Source organism: Canis lupus, chromosome 25 (assembly GCF_011100685.1).
Source record: "Canis lupus familiaris isolate Mischka breed German Shepherd chromosome 25, alternate assembly UU_Cfam_GSD_1.0, whole genome shotgun sequence".
In the NCBI taxonomy this organism is placed as follows: Eukaryota; Metazoa; Chordata; class Mammalia; order Carnivora; family Canidae; genus Canis; species Canis lupus.
This window is the reverse complement of record NC_049246.1, coordinates 8,098,358-8,122,324: the sequence shown is the minus strand read 5'-3', so window position 1 is coordinate 8,122,324 and position 23,967 is coordinate 8,098,358. Positions and strand designations below refer to the sequence as shown.

The following is a 23,967-nucleotide window of genomic DNA, read 5'->3' as shown; positions in this document are numbered from 1 at the left end:
AGAACAATCTTTCCTGAAGCAGTGAGGTAAACTAAACACACCCAAGGACTTCCTTGTAACTTCTAAGCTTGTGAAGGTAGAAGGATCGGATTTGAGCTTTTATTTGCTCTTAAAAATATTTGCAGTCATGCCACCAGGCCACCCAGAAGCATAAAGGAAATTTTTATGAATATTAGATTAACTGTTAAAGTAATAATTTAATTTAGATTTGAGGGTTATTATGGAACTATCAATTAAACATGCCAGTAATCCAGTTGATTTTATTAAATTTAGATTATATTAATATAGTTTAAAATGCATGACATTTATTTAGCATCATCAGGGAACAAATGATCTCTGAGCAATCCTCTCCAAGTCATGAAGCTTAACCCTTGAAGTGTCAAAACATTTAACTTAATAATTTTGAATAGAATTCTATTACCTTAGTATTTTCTATATTATGTCTGTGGCTATAGGATGCTAACATAATTTAACCATATCTAAATGAATTCAGATCATCAGCAAGTATATTACCTTAGTATTTTCTATATTATGTCTGTGGCTATAGGATGCTAACATAATTTAACCATATCTAAATGAATTCAGATCATCAGCAAGTATATTAATTATTAAAAATTCTACAGTATATGGCTACCTTTGGAGCTCTTGAAATGTTAAAGGTCAACTCTTTATACGAAATTATCTTTAACTTCCTGTCCTTCAAAAGTTTTATGTCTGCCTTTTGTTGTTCCTGATTTTTAAATTACTATCAGCCATCAGCTGACAGCTGTCACTTAAGACTTTAGGAGCCTTCACCCATCCATGATTGCTTTTAATCTAATATAATTTGAGGAGGAAATTATGATGTTAAAATAATGTCCAGCTGAGGAGAAGTAAGCTCTGAGTGGAGATGAACGAGGTGAGGTAGGAACTCTTAGTATCAAAGACTGAACTTTAATAGAAGGACTTTGTGCCATCTGTTTAGACTATAAGGACACCTTTAATTATTCATTAATTCAACTTTTACTAGACTTTAGAAACTCAAAGATGAGAACAATGTGATTCATGCCCTTAGGACACTCCCCAAAGCAGTAAGTGCCTGGCTATCACAGAAGGAAAAATAGATCATGGAGGGCATCAAATAAGATTGCAATCTCCAGAATTCAGCAGGGTTTTGAATAAGTGAAATTTCTAGGTAAAAATTTTTTAAAAAGTAGATTATTTGAGGGCTGCTCTTAAACATATACAAAGACAAATACACTAAGGTTACCACTGCTTAGAAGTTGCAATTCATTGTGTATATACATATATGTATATATACATTCCACATCTTCTTTATCCATTCTCCAGTTGATGGACATTTGGGCTCTCTCCATAGTTTGGCTATCTTGCTATTTTATTTGCAGCAATGTGGATGGAACTAGAGTGTATTATGCTTAGTGAAATAAGTCAATCAGACAAAAACAAATACCATATGATCTTACACATATGTAGATTCTAAGAAGGAAAACAGATGAACATATGGGAAGGGGGAAAAGAGAAAAAGGAGAGGGAAACCAGCCATAAGAGACTCCTAATGATAGAGAACAAACTGAGGGTTGATGGAGGGAAGTGGGTATGGAGATGGGCTAGATGGGTGATAGGTATTACAGAGGGCACTTGTGATGAGCAATGGGTGTTATTTGTAAGTGGCGAGTCACTGAATTCTACTCCTGAAACCAAAACTGTACGTTAACTAACGAATTTAAATTTAAAAAGAGAGAGAAAATAAAAAATTTAAAAAAGCAGAAAAAAAGAAGTTCCAATTCATATTAAGAGAAGTACTAGAATAAAAATAAATAAATGCAGTGACCCTGGGAGTCCTACAAACCTCCATCTGAATGACCTTGGGCAATCTTATTTTTATTCCTTTCCATGGACTCTTAAAATGGAGATGTGATGCCTACCTTATAAGGTTACTGTGAGGCCCCTGTGAAATGTGAAAAGTGCCTAACAGAGTAGCTGAATCTAGTTCAGTGCCCCATTAATACACTCTTTGCTGCCCTTTTTTTCCTCCTTACACTGCCTTCAAATGTGGTTTGGGAAGAGGTATCTGTAAAAAGAGTGAACAATAAAATGACAAATACTTCATTTCATATTTCTATGAAGCTGCTTTAAGTCATGTTCTTTTAATTGAATGACAGTCACATCATTTGGAAGGCTGGTCTAATAATAGCACCAGAGATTGGAAGCTGACAAAGTGCAAATTTTCAGTCAAGTCTTGATTCCAGTTCAGACGTGGAAAGAAGAGTTGAGAAAGAATCCTTGTTAGCAAAAACACAGATACCTCCATAGGCAGACCCTTGTATTGTAATTATTTGGACCCCTTTTAGTAAAACATAAACCAAATGCTGCATGTGCCCACCAGCCAACTCTTTAAAAAAGGTTACAAACCTCAAATATGTAAGACTCAGCGGTAACATGGGGCATCTTTGCCGGCACCTTAGCTTGCCTGAATCACTTGAAGTGTTCATGTGGGTAACTCAGACATGATTCTCTTTCCTGTGAAAGGCTTCAGCTCATCAGGCAATTCCCCACACTGCGCCATTTGTAATTCCAACCTATGTTGCTAAAAAAAAAAAAAAAACCTTCAATGACCCTGAGTAAATCAAGAACAGAAAATTACTTGGGTTTCATGCTCTTTGAGGCCATGGTAGTGAAGACATAGATTTTCACTGACCCTCATAGAAGTCTTCTGTCAGAAATAATGGCCACTGAAAGATCAATTAGTTACACTTTTGTTTTTAAGTTAACTTTGCATTTTCTTTCTCCGTCTCTCCACTAGTCTAAATCTGCTTTCTCTTGGAGGTGAGATACCTAATGTTCACCGATCAATACTGGCTCCTTCTTGCTCTTCTCAATTAAGTTTTTAACCAGTTGATTGAGGCTGTGCTTTAAAATAATTGAACAATGGATTTAAACGCGGTCACTTTTCTTTACTAGTTGTATCAACAGATGTTCAGTGTTTCATTTCTCCTTAAGGGTGTATGGTTTCTCACTGACTCTTGGCTTCACGTGGGGATTCTCTGCTCTTAGTTTTGCCTGTAAGAATTTAAGCTGTTTAAAGCTGTTTGAACTTGTGGCCAAGAGCTCCTAGTTCCCAAAGCAACGGTTTATCACCCGCCCTGTGTTATCTGTGCTCTTACATTTATTTCTTCAATCACAGAGCACAACAGCCTTGGCAAGGTAAATCTGTGGGGAGTGTGTGTGTTCGGTATGCATGGACTGTTTATGGTGAGCTGTGTGGGTCGGGCTCATGTTCCTGGAGTGCTTTGAGCAGCTTTACTAATCTGTCAGCATAGTATGTTCTTGTGGATAAATATAGACATACGGGCACTCTGTGAGTTGTAGGTCACTGTCTTACTGTGCAGCTAAAAATTGTCCCATCGGTATGAAGAGTCTGCCCTGGACAGAAGGCCTGTTTTAATTTGTCTTCTACTGTAGGTCTTTAGCACCTGACTAAAAATACACCTTGGGCCAAAAATAAGAGAACCCTACCTTGTGGCTGAAACACTTATGGTTCGAGTGAGCAACGGGATCATGGAGTCCGTCATTATGTTTTTTTGCTTTGGAACATAGTCTCCATAGCAGTTCCAGACTGTTCGTTTGGGTTCCTTTCAAGCTCATGGAGATTACAACAGCTTGTTGGAGACGATCCTGTGTGATCAGCTTCATAAAAGGGCTTGGTAGGTATGAAAGGCTGGCAATCAGTATGGCGTGGATCATTGGTTGTTAAATGCTTAATGTAGGGAAGATTCTCCTAAAGGTTTCAATGGATGGGGATGCAGGGTGGGAGGAGAGGTGCCAATAGCATCTGCATGCAGGGATTTACTTAATAATGTCCCTTTTCAGAGGCAGGAATTATTTTTTAAGTTTCTGTTTGGAATTGCAGTATTTCAGAGGTAATTTTTGTATGTAAGTCTATAGAACAACAAGCTGTGATGTCATGGAATTTTTCTGTGCACTGAAGTTTTCACTAAAAGATTCAGTACAACTATCTGTGCTGCAAAATTGAAATCTGTAAAAATAGCTTAGTGTGTGATTGGAAAATAGATACCACTGCATTTTATATTACAAAAGAGGTAGGATTTATAATTTATTTCTTCTAAATATTAATGCAAATACTCTTTATTTGATGTAAAGCATTGAAATAAGCCTGAGGTAGTTTTTCCTTTGCTTTTGGCGTAGCCTTCTCCAACATGTACAAATAAAATGTTTTCTTTTATCGTTTATGAATTAAAGAACAGGATACCATGGGTTAACCAATATCAAATGGGTCCAAACTGCATGCCTCTGCTTTTCCTTTATCTGAGTAATAGCCTGGTTACATTAGTTCTAGCATAACCTTGTAAGCAATATTGTATAAGAGTTCAGAAAAATTAATGAGAGGAAACTTCCATGACACAGGGTTAATTACATGCACCTTGGCTATCGATGGTTTAACTTTCTTTTTAATGAAGGTAGTAAAAGTTAATTTGTAAATGGTAAAGGCACAACATCTTGCTCTAATAGAGAAGAAACATTTTGTTTATTAATGATTTGGGAGAATTCATTACTTGTTAATTATTCTGCACCATCTCTAATGAAACTATTAGATATTTACATATGATACCATTCTGTTTCTAGGAAGGAAATCTCTATTAGTCATTAATTTGCTCCTATTTTGTGATTTATAAAAGTTGAGTATGTGTGTTAGGGAACTTTTTTTTCCTCTAAGAGATTTTTTTTTTATGTATAACAAGTATACAAATTAAATAATAGAACTTATAATTTCATGTATTTGGAAAAAATGTTGCATTATAATAGGACTTCTGTGAACTACGTAGTATTTTTGTTGCTTATTAGCTCTTACTGTGTTTCCACTGAATGGACCACTCCCATGATCCGACAGCCATCTCAATTCCTTCTTTACTCACAGTCTTTCTTGCTCATAGTATATAAACATAACTTTTTTTTAAAGATTTTATTTATTTATTCATGAGTGACAGAGAGAGAGAGAGAGAGAGAGAGGCAGAGAAATAGGCAGAGGGAGAAGCAGGCTCCATGCAGGGAGCCTGATGTGGGACTCGATCCTGGGACTCCAGGACCACGCCCTGGGCTAAAGACGGGCGCTAAACCTCTGAGCCATCCAGGGATCCCTAAACATAACTTTTATAAGGGATCAGTAGCAACAAGTATGTCTCTGTGAGTTCATAGACTTATCACAGTCTTAGATCATAAACTTCTGGTAGGCATGTATTAAGTGAATTTTACGTAGTCACTGTATGCCTCCAAAAATATTTAAGAATCTAATGAAACCTAAAATCTTTTTTTATTAAATGAGCTGACATTTAAATAAACTAGTGCATATGAACCAGGCATTTAATAAGTGTTTTGATGTTGACAAAATAAAAAACTAACTAGACTACAAAGGATTTCACTTATTTGGTGAATGTATTTAACAGATGTTGAGTGAGCTTCTCCTGTATACCTTGCACTGGAAGTCTTTCCGTTACTATAGATGTTGGAAGTGTATCTTGTATTATCATTTATATTATATAATGCATATACATAACATCTATATCATACATATATGTATATTATTGTATATGTATGTATATATATTTTCTAGTAGAATACATATTGTAATATATATTGTAACTGTGTATGCATTTTATAATATAATATGTATTAACAAAGATATATGTAGGATTAGACTCTGTGTTAGCTCACTGCCTTCATCATGTAATCTGAAAGGGGATCCTGCAGAGAAATAGCTAAAACTTTGCTTTATGACCTTCCTTTGTCAAAATATGGCAGCTTCTGGCACTGCTCCTGGTGGCCATCCCTGCACATCCAGTCTGCACTGTCCTTACTGTCCCTTTAAGTTGGATCCCCTGTATAATGTTCCCACTAGCATAGTGGCAAAAACTCCTGTAAGGGGCAGCCCTGGTGGCGGAGCAGTTTGGCGCCGCCTGCAACCTGGGGTGTGATCCTGGAGACCCGGGATCGAGTCCCGCATCGGGCTCCCTGCAGGGAGCCTGCTTCTCCCTCTGTCTGTGTCTCTGCCTCTCTTTCTCTGTGTCTATGAATAAATAAATAAAATCTTAAAAAAAAAAAAACTCCTGTAAGAAGCTGTTCTTCTCTTTCCCTTGATGCCCAGCTTCAATATGGTTCTAATAAAATGGCTCAGGAAGCTGGACTTGTCATTTAGGGTAGGCCTGAGTCTAATGCCCAGATAATGGTCTGCAAGTGACTGCTATTCCCACAGCCCCTGGAGTCTTTTTTTTTTTTTTAAGATTTTATTTATTTATCCATGAGAGACACAGAAGCAGAGACATAGGCAGAGGGAAAAGCAAGCTCCCTACAAGGAGCCTGATGTGGGACTGAATCCCGGATCCTGGGATCACACCCTGAGCCAAAGGCAGATGCTCAACCATTGAGCCACTCAGGCATTTCACCCTACAGTCTTTTTGACCACGACCCACAGAAAAAAACATATTTTGCATTATGACCCAAGAACACACACCCCATATCTTTAGACACAGGCAGAGACTGAAAACAAAAGTTTAATGAAATAATGCTCACTTGCCCTCAGGATGTCAGCATCCTGCTATTTTCTCTTCTGTGGCTTTCTATTCTATCGCATTGAACTCATCCTGGTTAGCACCCAATACATAGGTTTGATGACCGAGTAACAGGTCACGAGCTGCACTTTGACAAACTGCTTTAAAGATTTCATAAGCCAGGCCTTCTCAACACACCACTAGTCAAGTTCTCTACTGAAATGACATGCTGTCATCCGTGATACTATATTCTACTCCTGGGCAGATTGGTGCTTTATTTGTCAGCATCTTGCTTGGTTGCAGAAATAGCTCTTTCAATAGGCTTAATGGGAGTTTTGGGTTGAATGTCAGGCTTCTAAGCTGGAGACAATTCATGACCTTATAGATTTTAATGCTTTCTTACTCCTTAATGCAACAAATATTTATTGAGTATTAAGCTAGAAGGCGAGGATATGAAAGGAATAAAACAAATTCCTTGCCCTTGCTGCACTTAAGTGCAGTGGGGAGACAGGTAGAAAACAAATATATAATGTGTCATCATATATCAACAGGAGGTCAGTGCCCTGCAGGAGGGTAAAGTGGGGTAAAGGGATTACAGGGAAGTAACAGAGAATGGCTGGCCAGAACAGTCTCTAATACAACCAGAAGAGAGTGAACCACAATCAACTGTCCTTTCTTCCCTACTTATATGAATTCCTACAATGCCAGTGTCCAAATTCTATTCCGCCTTGACACCTTCTCTGACTATATCTATCATTGGTTATTTCCAGGTCCCAACTTCAATGTCACCATCCCAGAGAGTCCTGCCCTAACCCCACAGTCACAGATATGTCTCCCCTTTTCCTTCACAGCACTTTCTATTTTGTAATTATATCCTGGGTGTGTTTATTTTCTAATGCCTGCCTCCCCTGCATACTACCAGCTCCCCTAGCAACTCCTCAGCAGCTAGCACAGTGCTTAGAGTAGAGTGGGCCTTTGGTAAATATTTGCCAAAGAATAAATGAAGAAATGAAAATGAATAAGCAAAGCTAATGGATGCTCTCCTAAATTTATGTGCTCTTCCAACCTGACACTGCCTTGTGGCATCTTGTAACTACACCTTTTAAAGGTCTCAGGTTGTCTTTTTAAATTTATCTGTGAATTCTCCCCAGAACTTTACAGAGTAACATACCTATCAAGGGTGAATGAAAATTTGTTATATGGTGAAATGATTAACTGATCTCACTCATAAACTTTTGAAACCCAAATATTTCTGAAAGGACCCAAACTATATTGTGATATAGGTATGATAAAGGATGGCTCTGTAAGTGACACCATACATCCTTGTCATGTGTCATAAGTATGAACACTCTGAGACCCCTCCCACTCATCCCACACATTTATGTGGAAGGATGTAGTTGGACCTGAAATCTGAGTGAACATTCACACCTCTATGATGAAACCTGGGTTAAAGATGGTGTTTGATTTTTTAATGTGTTTTTAAATTTAGTTTAGTTCCTCGATGAAATATTCCTTCATTATTGCCATTATAGGGCACTTTTTATAACTGAGCCTTATCTTTTAAAAGGTGTCTTATTATGAAATTTTTCAAAGACAAAGGGGGAAGGAATAGTATGATGCACAACGTATCACCAGCACTCACATTCAACAGTTATCAAGATTTTGTCAGGTTTGCTTCATTTATATCTTCTTTCCCTCTATTAAAGCATTTGAATCAGACAGAGACATTATTTCATTGAACTCCATATAATCAGTATGCATTCTAGGAAATATGGATATGTTCTTACCTACCCACAGTGTTAATTTCAACCTAACTAAATGGACCATAATTCTGACATAACCAAATCTCCAGTCCATATTCAAGGTGCTTTGATTATCATATTGAAAAATGTCTTTTAACAGTTGAGCTGCTTCAATCAAGATTCAGACAAGGTCCACACATTACATTTGGTGGTTTTCTCACCATTAATCATCCTACCCATTTTTAATTCCTCCGTTGACTTGTAGAAATTAGTGCAGTTTTTTTTATAAAATGTACCTAACTTTGAATTATCTCTTTGCTTCCTTAGGGTGACACTTAGCTTGTTCCTATATTCCCATTGTTTTCTTGTAAATGGGCACTAGCTACAATGTTTTGAAAACTTGACAGACATGGACATAGGGCTAGTTACAACTCCCTCTCTCAGCCACACTGCCAATGTCATTTCTGTTCCAGTGGTAGGAGCCTGAAAGCCACTCTGTCATGCAGAAATGCATAGCCAACATCACTTTTAGTGGTTGGGTGTAGTAATTCAGACCAATATCCTACCACTGGTAGGGAATTTTTTTTTTTTTTTTTTTTTTTTTTTACTGGCAGGAATTTTGAGGAAGTTTCTAGAGTTATTACTCTAAACATTCTTCTTAAACAGCTTAATTATTATAATATCTCACCAGGAAACCTATTTTGCATGTTTTCTTTATTGCAAAAGGGTGATATGACTGGACTTTAGGTCCATTTGTATAAGATGCACTTACTGTCTAACTTCCTGTTTCAGTAGACTCCATCCAGATTCCCATCTTCATTCTTTTTCTCATAGTAGATGCAATGGTCTTTAATTTGTATTGTCCCTTAAACAGATCTTCTGTAGCCCACCTACACAACAACACCAGGTCAACATTCTTCCCAGAAACCTGCTAGCTCCCAGTTGTCCTCCAAATAGAGTCTAAACTCATTGGTTTGCCATTCAAGACCTTAATTCTAATCATAAGAATTAGAAACATACATTTTTATAGGATGTAAGAGTTTAAGTTTTTCATATATATACTTGCTCAATTATTTCATTCACACAAGGGCTGTGTTACAGAGTCAGATGGGTTCAGTTCAACAAGTATTAAGTAATACAATTGTTTAATTATGCCAGGCACTATGCTACATGCATGGAATAAAGACAATATGTAGTCCTGTTCATGAGGATTTTACAGTTCCATAGTGAAGAGGAAGTTTGAACATGTGTGCTAAGATAGGGCTGTGTGGTAGGAGGGTGAAGTGAGGGAAGGACACGGAGAGACTCTTAGCAGATGCCTCCATGCACCTGTCATGCTATTCCCTCTGCTTGAGTTGCCCCTTTCTCCTCTCTGTCATCAGAATCCTACCTGTCCTTTAAGACATGGGTCAAATGCCATCTATTCCATAATATCTGGTATATAATTCTTTTTTTTTTTATATAATTCTTTTTTAATGTTAACACAAGTCTTGGGTTTACAGTTAGGAATAAATATAGGCTTTCTCACGTGTCCACCTGTAGTGTAGGGAGTTGCCAGGCTCAGGAAGGTGAGTGGAGCCAGAGAAGAATTGGAAGGGTTAGGATCATTTGTAATGCTTTCTTCCATAGAAAGGATAGATGAAAGAATCCCACTAATGCATTAATTCAAGGGAAGGCAAGTGTTAATTTTTTAAATTTTGTGAGTATACTTGACACATCAACATTACACCAGTTTCAGGTATACAACATAGTAACTCAACAAGCTTATATGCTATGCTCCCCAAAAGTGGAACTCCCATCTGTCACCATATAAACTATTACAGGGCAGCCCGGGGGGCTCAACGGTTTAGCACCACCTTCGGCCCAGGTCATGGTCCTGGAGACCCGGGATCAAGTCCCACGTGGGCTCCCTGCATGGAGCCTGCTTCTCCCTCTGCCTATGTCTCTACCTCTCCCTCTCCCTGTGTCTCTCATGAATAAATAAATGAAATTTAAAAAAATATATATATATATAAGCTATTATAGTTCTAGTGACTCAATTCCCTGTGCTGTGCCTTTCATCCTCATGACCTAATCACTCCAAGGCTGGAAGCCTATACCTCTCTCATTCCCCATCACCCATTTTGCCCATCCTTGTTCCCCTCTGGCAACCATCAGTTTATTCTCTGTATTTATAGGTCTGATACTGCTTTTTGTTTCCTTATTCATTTGTTTGTTTATTTAGATTCCATGTGAGTGAAATCACATGGAGTTTGTCTTTCTCAGTTTGATTTATTTCACTTAGCAGAATAACCTCTAGGTCCATCCATGTTGTCGCAAATGGCATGATCTCATCCTTTGTGTGGCTGTGTAATATTTCATGATATATATATAATGTTTCCTTTATCCATTTGTCTGCAGATGGCTAGCTGTTAATTATTGTTTGAATTGTGCAAGTCTTGAATTAGTGATGTTTTATGAATTTTCAGTGGATATTTTTATATAGTCCTAGAAAACTGGTGCAGAAAGGACAAGCTGACCTGGCCTCTTTAAGAATAACAGATAAGGAAACTGAAGCCCAGTTGGTCATATGGAGCCATACTTGGACCTTTGATTCCCCTTTCATTGTTCTTCCTATGTTTTGCCTGCAGACTATTAACTTAAAGTTAATGAAGCCTATCTATAAGCAAACGGAATTAAAAGCAAGGTTATTAACTGGATTAATTAGTCCTCTTTGTTTTCCCATTTATTTGTATCAGGGGCATCAGACTATAGTCCCGGGACAGCAGCTTTGGCATAACCTGGGCTGGTTAAAAATGCAGTTTATTGAGCCCCAATTCTGATCACCACTGATTCACATTGTAAGTCGGAGTATCTTTTTCAAAGTTAACATAAGAACAAATGCAAAGCCTTGTCCAGTTGATCATCAAGTTTGACTTAATGGGTTGCAAATTAATGGGACTTTGCTGCACAAAATCAGCTAAAAGAGGAAGAAATGGAAAGGAAAAGAAAATGATAGAAGGTAAGCTGGCCAGTGAAGGACATACAAATGAGAGCCGTTCATTGGTTCCGTTGAGAAGAAGGAAAGTTGAAATTCAGGATTATCCTGTCTCTAGCAGGCTATTAAATCTCCTTTCCATGAGAAAGGACCTTGAAAGGTCAACGTACCCTCATCTTCCTTTGCTTACTGATCTTGGCAGACATTCTTGCAGGCTCTGATGACAGTACCTACATTGAAAATTGGGAAAGATCCATGTAATTGCATCTTAGCAGATGACAGACATTTATAAAGGAAATCACTGAAGTGTTACTGTCATTTCTCTAAGATAAAATACCGGAAGGCACAGGAAGAGAGGGAAAAACAAAACGAAACAAAACAGAACAGAGCAGCGACATGATGCTTCTGTTCTCTTTATTGAACTCCTTCCCTCTCTCCCAGGTATCCAGTCCTGAGAGACCAAAGACAGAAACAGAAATAGTTTGGAGAGGTCACAGACTGAACAGAAGTTCACTTGTTCCTTGTTCGAGTAACAATCAGTTAAGTTCATATCATCAGTATATCTAGGAAGGGAAGGTCTCTAGACCTTTCTAAGGTGTGTCAATAATCAGATTTCATGTATTTTATACGTCTTCCATTCTTAACTCTTTTTGTACAACTTGCCCTTCCCAAAGCCCTTCTACTGGCCAAAAGATGTATTCAGGTTTGCGACAACTTGACAGGAGGGATCTCCATGGCTGGCAGTTATGTTAGCCTTTCTAGAAAATCACCAACTATATTAATTAATCTATAGGAAGTTTCATTCTCCAAGTCACAACATTTGTGTTTTATTTTTTCATTCCCTAAAGTCCAAAACCTAGCTTGCTTATCCCAGGGTCAAAGTAAGGGAACTAATTTCATTCCGTCTTCATCATAAACAACTGGTTTGTTTTTAATTGGGAATCTTGCAGGAAACTCAAAATATATGCTGTCAGAGAAACATGGGATCAGATCCTGGGTCAGCCACTCTGTAACCTTAGGCAAGATACTTAATCTCTCTCAAACTGCATGGTTTTATCTATAAAAGTGAGATTGGCCTTCTAGGAGTATTTTGGAGGATTAAACACATGAATCATCCTAGAGATATCTTGTGACCCTGAAACTTGAAGGAACATAATTTAAGAACTGTAGGATTGAGAGAACAAAGTAGTGGAAGAGAAAAGAAGAATATTTTGTTAACAAAAGTGGGAGGAACTTTCTACATTACCAGGATTATATAGAAATTCATTAAGAAGAACTTAACATGTCATTGATTATATTTCTCTTCCAAGGCAAAAGAAATTTCTGAATATTTTTACCTTGTATTGTCTCCTTGACTGATTTTGAAATATATAAAATAGGAATCATCCATCTCTTTGTTATGAAATATTTTTTCTGTTGCTCAAACTAATTATTTCTTCTTATCCCAACATTTTCCATTTCTTAATAATACTCTTCAGAGGAAAATAATTCTTCCTATCACATTTGGAGGATTTTTTTCTTTTTATCCCAATTTATTTTGCATGACATTTAAAGTTTCTGGTCATTTTGAGTATTTGCAGGACCTTTTAAAATGACATTTCTTAAGCACCCTCATAAATGCATTAGTGGACAATTTATTATAGTTCTATACACAGTGTGACATGTTCTCACAGTAGCTGCGTCATTCTTGGTTTGTTATGTTTTATGAAATGTGCCTGTAATACCAGCAAACAAAATAAGTCTTACAGGAAAAGATTTGGGATTTGGGGGGAACATCAGGTCCTAAAGAAGGATCCCAGCACTTGGGTACTAACAAGGTTTGCCCTCAGAACCTATACAAAGTATGAATCACTGAGAACTGGCAGAAAGAGTAATATATATGCAGCTATGAACAAAGAAACTAATCAATTTACTCCTGTGTTGAAAGATAGGTTACATTGATCTCTAGGAAATAAAGTTGTTTAAATGAACCTCCATTTCTAAGAGGAGTCGCTACTTTGAACAGGTTAGAACCATGTAATCTCAGGGACACTTCAAAAGAAAAGGAAATCTTTTTTTTTTTTTTTTTTTTAATTTCAAATGCTCAGAGTCTGACTCTAGTTATGGAAACATCAGAGAAAGCATTGAGTGTTTTGAACAACTGGCTCTGTGCTTGTCCATCTTTATAAGGTGGAGAAAAACAGACAAAAGGTGGCCTTCTTTCCTGAGTCACATACTTTGTGGAGGAAGGCAGAGGAGCTGTTTGTCGGGGAAGGGGGGGTGCATTTAGTTTGTGCCCTTTGCTGCCTGGTTAAAGTTCTCATTCCCAACCAGAACTGACACAGAAATGGGCAGGGATGGGTTGGAAAAGTAGATCCTGCCCAGCCAAATGCTTTTTGGATTTTCTTAGATACCAGTAAGACACACAGCTTTCTTTCCTCTCCACGGCAGTTCCAAACTATATATTTGAACATTCCTCTATCCCCTCACTCTGTTTAATTATTGCTTTTTTTAAAAAAAAATATATTGCAATTTGACTACACAGTCAAATTCTAACACACAAATTGTGTGGCCCTGCCTTAGCAAACTGTAAACTCCGTGAGGTCAGGAACCATCTATTCTCTTCCCTGCTACCTTCTAGTGCCTAGAACCATGCATGAAACCTAAATACTCATTAAGTAAATATTGGTTGAAATGAAGGAGTACATGAGTGAGTGAATGAATGAATGAATGAATGAATAAACAAGAGCCTGTAATGAGTGATGGTACTAACTTCTCTGAAAATCTGAGAAAATCAATTGTTTTCCTCACAAATAGTGCCATTTTCGCCTCTGGGACATTCATATGAAAAAACTCATTATGACATTAACTTTCCTTTCAGTGACATAGTAAAAATGGAGCTAAGCTTTGAGTTGTGGGGTGTTTGTATTACTCTTGCAGTTAGGAAGTTAGTAATTCCTGGAAATGTTGGTAATTCAGGGAAAGTGTACTGAAGACTTCAGCCAGCTAAAAGTGGCCAGCCTAAAAGACAAGTTATTAGGCAATAACACTGGGAAAAAATAGTCATATTCGATATGGTCATCACTTGCAGTCAGAAATATATCTAATAAAGAGGTAATGAATGGGCCATAAAAAACAAAAAGAGACTTCGACAGATTAACGAATGGAGCCCATTCACTATAAGAAATAGAGACTCAGGGAAAGCAGACCCTGAAGCCATCCAGCAAAACCAAAGAGAATTTGGGATAAAATAATAACATCAACAAAACCCTTTTAAGGTACAAGAATGCAATGGAGAAAAAAAATGTAAATGAGAAAATCTAAAAAGCAAGCAAATTTCTGAAAGATTCAATAAGTAGGGCCCTGGTTAATACCTGAACATGATGCTCTTCTTCTTCAGGCCCTCATCTCCACTCCCCACCCACAGGAACTCCAGTTTGGGTGCCTCCCTATCATCATTGAGCTGATGTGTGCAAATGGGAAGGTGAGCTGAAGAAGAAAAGGATAGCAGATAAAAGCAGATGGAGGTGAAGCTCAAAAATGTATCCCATGCAGTAAATATAACTGAGAGAAGTTTTTAATCCAGCAAAATTAAATTGTTCCTTCAACATATATTTTTAGGTGGGGAAGGTACCAGTGACCTGTCAGGACCCTTTCATGAGCAGGGATCCCTATTTCCAGAGGCAGCCCTGCCGGGAGTGGCTGCATAGCCCAGACCCCTCCAGGTCAGGGAGGGAATCCTGACCTGGATCCTGAAGCTTGTCCCGCTGGATGGAAAGCAGTGGAAACACTGTGATGGGGAAGAATCGATTCAAACATTAAGCCTGCATTGGCAGAGCTAGAAAGGGGCTGGATGTGTGGCTGTTCCTGAACTGGTGGTTTGTCTGTTTCCATCAAAAATAAGTTCTGTTAAAAATCAGACCTATGACCAGGGATGCCTTGGTGGCTCAATCGATTGTCTGCCTTCAGCTTGTCATATTCGTAGGGTCCTGGGATGGAGAGTCTGCTTCTCCCTCTCCCTCTGCTGCTCCCCTTGCTTGTGCTCTCTCTCTCTCTCTCTCTCTCTCTCTCCCCCCCTCTCCCATAAATAAAATACAAAAAATCTTTAAAAAAAAAAAAGATCAGACCTATGATGAAAGAGATTTAACTCTTCAGAGCTAAATTCTTAAGCTTAGTTATAAATTCTTTATACACCAAAACCTTTTTGGTAGGCTTAGCTTTTGGAAATTTACATCACTCTTTTCCCCACCTTCTCAAATATAGAACTAGATCTCAAACTTACTGTAGCCTTTCCATGGGACTGAAGGTCTTCATCATGAATCTCAGTTGTGACAACATGCTGGATGGACATGTCACTTGCCCCCACACCTGTCAGAGTGTCTGATTCTGTGGCCCCGTGCCAATGGCTTTGTGCAACTGCATTTTTAGGTCCAGGAGACTTTATGTAGGCCATTTTTCTCCTTTTGCTCTTAGAGTTTGTACCTACAGGTGTTGCATCTTTCTCTGGTAATTTTCTGTTCCCAGACTCTTGTGAACTTAAAAACTAGATAACTGACATTAATTGCATGTAGATTAAAAGCAAGCAATTGCAGCAGGAAAGTCTAACGATGTTTTTCTCATTGTCATATTCTAATGTTTGGACTAGTATGGATTTTGGGACTCAATTTTGACACCAGGGAACATGTGTTTCCTGGTTCTCAACTATACTGTCACCAAATAACCGAGTTACTGAAAGGTACTATGTCATATGTTTACTTTTGAAAATCGTTCTGACAAAAGGCTAGGGTTTATTATGAATTAATTATGGTAGGATGAAGAGGAGCTAGTAAAACAGAGTGGATCTTGTTCAAGGACACTTACCCCATTAAATGTTACTGCATCTCCATCTGCCCAGCTGTTATGTTCGAAACAGGAATGATGGGCCCCCTCCCCTTGAATCTCCTTCAGCTCTGGCAAGGGGCTCTGCTGGGCTAGAGTAGTTCCAGCTTACTAATGCTATGCAGACTTTTGCACTCACAATGATGTCTGGCTTTGAAGTACAGGAGACTAAGGGTTTTTTTTTTTCTGACAGCAGTGACTTGGTACTTTGGCCATTTAAATGGAATATTTGTCTGAGAGACATTCTGGTATCTGGATTTCAGCTCTCTGGTTTCAAAATGCAGTGTTGCAGGAGGACTGCCAGAGGTCACTCTTCTGAAAATCCTCTCACTGTGGTTATGACTTTTAGGTCCCAGAGTCTTATAATTATCGATATGATCTTGCAATTACATATTACATCAACCTGATTCATTCTGTCTTCTAGAAATGGATTAAATCCTGCAGAAAACTAAAGATAATGAAAGATTGCCCTTCACTTAGGCTTTCTCAGTTTATATTCTAATCTCTAGTCCTATGGCACAATACCCTTGATAACATTAGGAAGATAGCTTGTGGAAACCTAATGTCCTTCTGTAAGTTGGCCTTGGGATGCTTCCCACTTCCAAAAGACACCTGCCTGGGAGACAAACAGGTAAAGCAGAGGAGTGACCAGCACTTTGTTTTCATCACTTGATTTTTATATGTCTGATTGGAGTAAGTCGTGCCTTTTAGTGAACTACTTGTAGAGCCATTTAACTAATGGCTCTTGGTTGCAAATACTGCACCCTCTTCCTTTAAAGACTCTAACTACAGATTCCTCTCTGGGAGCTCCCTCTCTATGAATCACTTTAAGATGTACAGAAATAGGGATCCCTGGGTGGCGCAGCGGTTTGGCGCCTGCCTTTGGCCCAGGGCGTGATCCTGGGGACCCGGGATCGAATCCCATGTTGGGCTCCCGGTGCTTGGAGCCTGCTTCTCCCTCTGCCTATGTCTCTGCCTCTCTCTCTCTCTCTCTGTGACTATCATAAAAAATAAAAAAAAAATTTTAAAAAAAAAGATGTACAGAAATAAAGTAACTGTCATGTAGGTAGTTATTTAAAGAGACCTACTGGGATCCCTGGGTGGCGCAGCGGTTTGGCACCTGCCTTTGGCCCAGGGCGCGGTCCTGGAGACCCGGGATCGAATCCCACGTCAGGCTCCCGGTGCATGGAGCCTGCTTCTCCCTCTGCCTGTGTCTCTGCCTCTCTCTCTCTCTGTGACTATCATAAACAAATAAAAATTAAAAAAATAAAATCTTAAAGAGACCTACTGAGTATTATCTGTATGAAGAACTCTATTAGACCAGGAGGTTACAGTCTTGTTGGGGAACTTTCAGGAGATACATTTAGCAGAATAGATGGTTTAGTTACAGGGCCACATCTGGGAAAAACTATGGGATAATTACTTCACTTGTCAGCTATCATCAGTGTCCATTAAGGTAATGTCAGATGTACAACACCAAAAAGCATGAGCTAAATGTTTAAATTTTGCAATACAAACTGATTGGTGAAGAGTGGCCTGGTATGTCGGTTTTGTGGAGATGAATCTAGACATGGTTCTGAAAGGACAAGAGAATTAGATGAGCAGAGAAGGGTGGTAAGGAGCAGCAGGAGAGAAAGGAGGGAGACCCAAGGGAGAACAGCGTGCTCATGGGCCAGCCAGGGAATCAGCATGATGTGGGTGCCAGGTGGAGGCTATCTATGGAAGGTTGTCAAAATCAGGTCATGTTTTTGAGGCTGGATGGTAATTAAGAGCCATTGAAAATCTTGAGCAAAAAATAAATAAAAGTGTTATAATGGAAGCCATGGGCAAGAAAGAGTAGTTTGGAATGGAAAATAAATGAAATAAAGTTGGCAGAGGGGCTGCAATAATAATCAAGCCTTAAGTTTCCAAGGGTCTGGACTGGGACAGAGCCCCTAAGAATGGAGAAGGAATGGAATGCTATACATAAGGTATACTTTATATTTATAAATTGAGAGGCCATAAAGTTTAGTGGTACTTGAGATATGGGAAGACCCTTCAGATATAAGAGACGTGCTCAACTGTATGGCAGATTCGATGCAATAGAGAGGAAGGGGCATAGGGAAAGAGGAGGAAACAGGAGGTAGAGCCTACAACCTAACACAAGGACAGGTTTGTCATTCAATAAAATAAATAAAATTTTTGCTTGGCTCCCTCAGAATTTTGCTTGGGATAGAAACAAGGAAAGAGAAGCCTTGAATTTATTTGTCATTTTTGATAAAAGTGTTCACCTTTCCTGGATCCAGGACTGTTTTCTATTATTAGTGACACACCACCATCCTGTTGATATCCAAACCAGTGTCCAAACTGGAAATTCACTTTTTTCTTCACTCTTTTCCTTAATCGCTGTATCTAGTCATCTAGAACTAGATCATCTTCCTTTAAAAAAGTCTACCTTATCATTATCCCATCCTCAGCACTTCTGATGCCTCTGTCCTAACCCGCATTTAACTCTTAATGTTTCTTTCATTGACTGTCATACCTGACCATCTCATAAGTTCTTAGGTGGAAGTAGGTGGTGGTACATGTTAGAGTTTGATATGCTGAAGTGTAGTGCAAACTGGAGATATGGGAGATTTTCATTTATGAATAAAATTCTTTTTCTCTCTCAAATTAAAATAATTGTCTGACTCAGTTGCACTCTGAAAGGAGCCACTTACTGGGGACTGTGACAACTGCCTCTATTCAAGATCTAATCCAAATAGGGAATCTGCACATTTCATGAGGGATGAGAAGAGGCATCCCATCTTGAACCAAAGAGTGGCACAAGTGGAGACTTAAACCTATCTTGAATGGCATAGATGGGCCATTGCTCACTGCTTGAGCCTTTATCTTTCAGCAGCAAGAGCCAGCTGGGTTTCTGAAACTTCTGGGTTCATGGAAACTTCTGGAAGCCACCACTCCCAGAGTCTTTTCCCTTGTTAGAATAAAGCACAGATAGCTGCTGGCCATTTCTGGAGAACCAGAAAAAGAAATCATTTATTTTCCATATACATTTTCTTAGTTCATTTCTCTGTGACATAAAAAAAAAGAAGCAAAAACATCGTAAATGGTGTAGGATTTCTCAGTTACACTGCATGCTTACAAGGAAACTTACCTAAAGCAATGTGGTAACCAGAAGTACTTTGAGATTATCAAATGTGACATAATGCAACTTAATGTGATCAAAATAATTAAATTCTGACACCATTCCTAAGGAAAAAGGCCAATTTATAACGTTAAGTGCAGCATTCTTGATATAATTCATACCCTTATGTTTATGTTTTAATACGACCGATCTGGATATTTATGATGTTATTTTCAGGCAGTTAAGAACATATGTTATATTTTTCAGCTTCTCCAGTTGGCAACGGTTATATCAAGCCTCCAGTTCCACCTGTTTCTGGCACACAAAAAGAGAAAGGACCGCCAACCATGTTACCCATCAGTGTGGATCCAGACAGCAAACCAGGAGAATATGTCCTCAAGAGTTTATTTGTCAACTTTACCACTCAGGCTGAGCGCAAGATTCGCATCATTATGGCAGAACCTCTGGTGAGTATGCCACAACACCCTTTTAAATTCATCTTTACATTAAATATTGTAGATTTTACAGCTCTAAGAAAAGATGGATTGCTTTTCCCCTGATTTCCAAAGGTGTTTCTGATACTATCGGTAATTTTTTAAAGATTATAATTAAGTTTACTGATTTAAGAAAAAAGAAATGAGTCAAAGACTTTAGAACAATCCTTGGCAAATACATTTAAGTAGCATGCTTCACTACTACATTTAAGACTAATAAGCATAATTTAAGAAGAAGAAGTTTGAATCCTAGAAAAATTGTGGTCAGAGTCTCTGCTATGTATATATACTTTAGGCAAAATTTTTTGTCTGTTTTTAAAGTAAACGAGAAAAAAAAATCATTCTTCAAGTGGCTGCCTGGACTTTGAGAACATATGGGCTCAGTGATCTATTGTCTGAGGAAGTTATTTGGTGAGTCATTCAGAAACACCTCTTTGTTTTCTGAAAATTGGAGGACAGGAAATTCTCGGCTCACTTACCTTTAGGTCCCTTATTAGACAGATAATGTCCTTGGACGTCAGTATCTTTCTTTGCAGATGATTCTGCTACAAAATAAGGCATGTGTTTCAGCCTTATGTTAATTGCTGTAACAAGGGCTCTACAGACAGTCCTGAATCTCAAAAGGACAGGCAGGAAGGAACAAAGTCCAATTGGTAGATTCAGATTACTTGTTTTCTGACCTTTGTGGGACACACACAATAAGAGAAAAGGAAAGGAATTCAGAGTGACACAGCTTTTTTCTATGAAGCTCGGCTTTGTACCTCCTGAGAGGATACTAGAGCATAAGAGGACTATGTGAGGTTGGCTTTATAGCATCAGGGCTTAAAATTATTAAATACAAAATTATTGAACCCACAACACAAGTCTTTAAAAAACACTTAATGTATGATGCTCAACATTAACTGTTAAAAATAACCTTTGTGGGGTGCCTGGGTGGCTCTTGGTTTTGGCTCAGGTCAGGATCTCAGGGTTGTGAGACAGAGCCCTGTGTTGGGTTCTGTGCTCAGCATGAAGTCAGCTTGAGATTCTCTCTCTCCTTTTCCCTCCTTTAGCTCCCCTACTCTCCCTCTCTGGAAGAAAAAAAAGAAAGAAAAGGGAAAAATGACCTTTGTAAGAATCACAACTTAGGATTTGGGAATCAAAATTCAAGAATATTTATTAAACATGTGGTTGCCTGAAAGTTACAAATTTTACATTTTAAAGTTTTTTAGATCAATGGAGGTCGTCATCTTCATAAATTCTAGCTTCCTATTATGGAATGTTTTGTAGTTTTAATCCTTTAAATTAAACTTTAGTACAGTACGTTTTCCCCCATTTGCTCTTTTTTTTTTTTAAATTTTTTCTGCTACTCTTACTGCTCGTAATAGCTAATATTCCTCAGGTACTTACTATGTGCCAGGCATTGGGCTTAATTTATTGTCTCCTATAATCTTTACTGTGACTTTAGGTAGGTAGTATTTATAGCTCCATTTACAGATGGGCAATGTTGGCACAGAGAAGGCAAAGTAATTGCCTAAAGTCACACAGTGTTGATTTGAACTCAGGCTGAATGCCTTCAGAGCTCACCGTGAACCCTTTACATTCTGTTGCTAGTCTTTATGTGGTCATCCTCATGTGGAGATACCTCCTTTAATTTCTTAAAACAAACCAACACAGGGCTCCCCTATAACTTGAATTGGTCAAAAATCAAGTACCCAGATTCTCATTGTCCAAAATTGTGCTGATCCTGGGAATGTTCCTCCAAGCACCTTGAGTGCTGTTGGAGCTGCCCAGACTGCCTCCTCCGGTGGAGGATAGGAAGCCACCTTGCTCCGGAGGTCATGGGGAAATTTAAGGAGAAGAGAGTGGTCATTTCACTTCTTAACAATGGCAGATTGGGCCTCTCTGAAATTGTCTGTCATGGCGAATGCCTTAAGGAACTGAGAAGTTGTACAAAAGTTGAAAGAGATGCTAACAAGCTGAGGCCCTGACACCTTTTGAGCCATCCATCTTACCAAAATAATAGTTTATATGCCATTATTAGAGAATTTACAAAGTAAAATGGTTTGGGTTTAACTTTTTCATCTTTACTAGCCTGGAATTTATCTGTGTGGCATTTTCTTCTTGGAGTAAACATTATGTCTGAACAGCTAATATGTGCCACAGCATTCTTTAATCAGAGGTAGGCATTTTTTCCCATTTGTTGAAACAACTTAAATGTTCCCAAACAAAAAAAAATTGAAAAGAAAAAGTGTTAGTCCTGTTCATCAGCAAATCTTCATGGTGCACTGAGGGTGAGAGTCTACTAGATGCTAAGGGCCGAGTAGATGGACGTTATGTTTTTAGCTCGAGAAATATATCAGTCAATTTTTAGTATTGTTGCTTTTTATAAAAGGGGACTATTTATTCACCTTGTATTTTTTGGCAGAGATGCGATCTTCCATGCCATATCCATTTCTGGTCTGCTGGAAAATGCTTAGTATTTTTTGTCCTTGTATTTGCATACATATGGGACAATAAATGTGAGTAGATTCCGTGGTTTGCCACTGGCTTTCAAGTAAATGTTAATGTCTATTTGGCATTTTGTTCTGTAGCCATAGCAAGAGTGTTATTTTTGATGTATATATATATGGTTAAAGTGAATTCCAATAAATGTCCCCTACTATTTCTCTTGCTGAGTTAGGTCTATGTGAAAGACATTGAATCCTTTTTATGTAGGTTTATATCAAATCACAAAATTGTATTCTATTATCTTTAATTAAAACTTCTATGGAAATAGAAAGGGTAATTTTCAAAAAGTTGGAAATATAGGTTTATAACTTACGGCAATACTCAGTAATCTATACTTTTCAGCTTACTTTTAAAAGACTAAATTCTTGGGCAGCCCCAGTGGTGCAGCGGTTTGGCGCCGCCTGTGGCCTGGGATGTGATCCTGGAGACCCGGGATCGAGTCCCACATCAGGCTCCCTGTATGGAGCCTGCTTTTCCCTCTGTCTGTGTCTCTGCCCCTCTCTCTCTGTGCCTATGAATAAATAAATAAAATCTTAAAACACTAAATTCTTCAAAATTCCACATCAGTTAGACTGTGTGGAATCAGTTATACACAATATTAAATTAAAGTTGTATTTATGAATTTTCAATATCCAAATAGCTAACTTTGATGAAAAAAAAAGCACAGCAAGGGATCCCTGGGTGGCTCAGCGGTTGAGCACCCGCCTTCAACCCAGGCTGTGATCCTGGAGTCCCAGGGTCAAGTCCCACATCGGGCTCCCTGCATGGAGCCTGCTTCTCCCTCTGCCTGTGTCTGCCTCTCTCTCTCTCTCTCGCTCTCTCTCTCTCTCTCAGAAATAAATAAAATTAAAAAAAAAAAAAGAACAAGAATAAAGATGGTCTACCAAAATTAAATTTTAGATTTTTTTTCTTTGTAAGCATCTTTCACAGGGTCAATAGTATTGTTCTTTTTGCTGAAAAGATGGTCAGGTCATATTTATTAATATTTATGTATTAGTCAATAATTTTATTCTACTTTTATTGTTTTGTGGGGTTAGTTAATAAAATTTGCTCTTTTCTAGTCTTATTATTTCACCTTTCCCAAGCAAAGTGTTTTAGACAAGATAAATTGGGTCATCTGTGGCTTTTTTATATTTTTATTTCAAATCAGAAAAAGTACAAATAGATTTTGCCTCTTGCTCTTTCCCTCTGTTTAAATTTCCTTCTTCCTAAAGTAAGTTTTTTGTAGTTCTTTAAGTAAAAGTCCATGGATGGTAAATTATTTGTTCTTGTTTATCTAAGAGGCCTTTATTTCTCACTCAGCTATCAGTGATATTTCAGCTGGGAATAGAATTCTAGTTTGACATTTATTCTCCCTCTAGACTTTTGGTGATATATTTCACAATGTTCCCACTATCATTGCTGTGGCAGAGTTTTTGGGGATTTGTCATTTCTGGATTATTGACTTTGTTCCCTGTTTGCTTTTATGGTTTTTCTCTTTGTAGTGTTCTTCAGTTTCACTACACTCTGTTTGGATGTGGAGTTATTTTTATTTTCTTGTCTGACACTCCCATGCTTCTTGAATTGAGGGTTTATATCTTTCATTAATTCTGAAAAATTCTTAGCCACTAATTACTTGAATATTGCCATTCCTCCACTTTTTTTTCTGGTATTCCTATAAGATGTATTTTGGACCTTTTACTATATTTCATATCTTTTTTTTTACCCTTCTTTTATTATTTCTACCTCTTGTCTCTTG

At 38.1% G+C, this 23,967-nt stretch overlaps 1 protein-coding gene across 1 annotated transcript in view; it reads left to right on the top strand.

Annotated features, from left to right (window-relative positions):
* Nucleotides 1-23,967, top strand: part of FRY (FRY microtubule binding protein) — a 260,730-nt gene that overhangs the window by 24,688 nt on the left and 212,075 nt on the right. Inside the window, exon 2 of the mRNA XM_038573337.1 lies at nucleotides 19,513-19,712. Coding sequence (XP_038429265.1) covers nucleotides 19,513-19,712 — 200 coding nt within the window. The remainder of the gene's footprint in view (nucleotides 1-19,512; nucleotides 19,713-23,967) is intronic.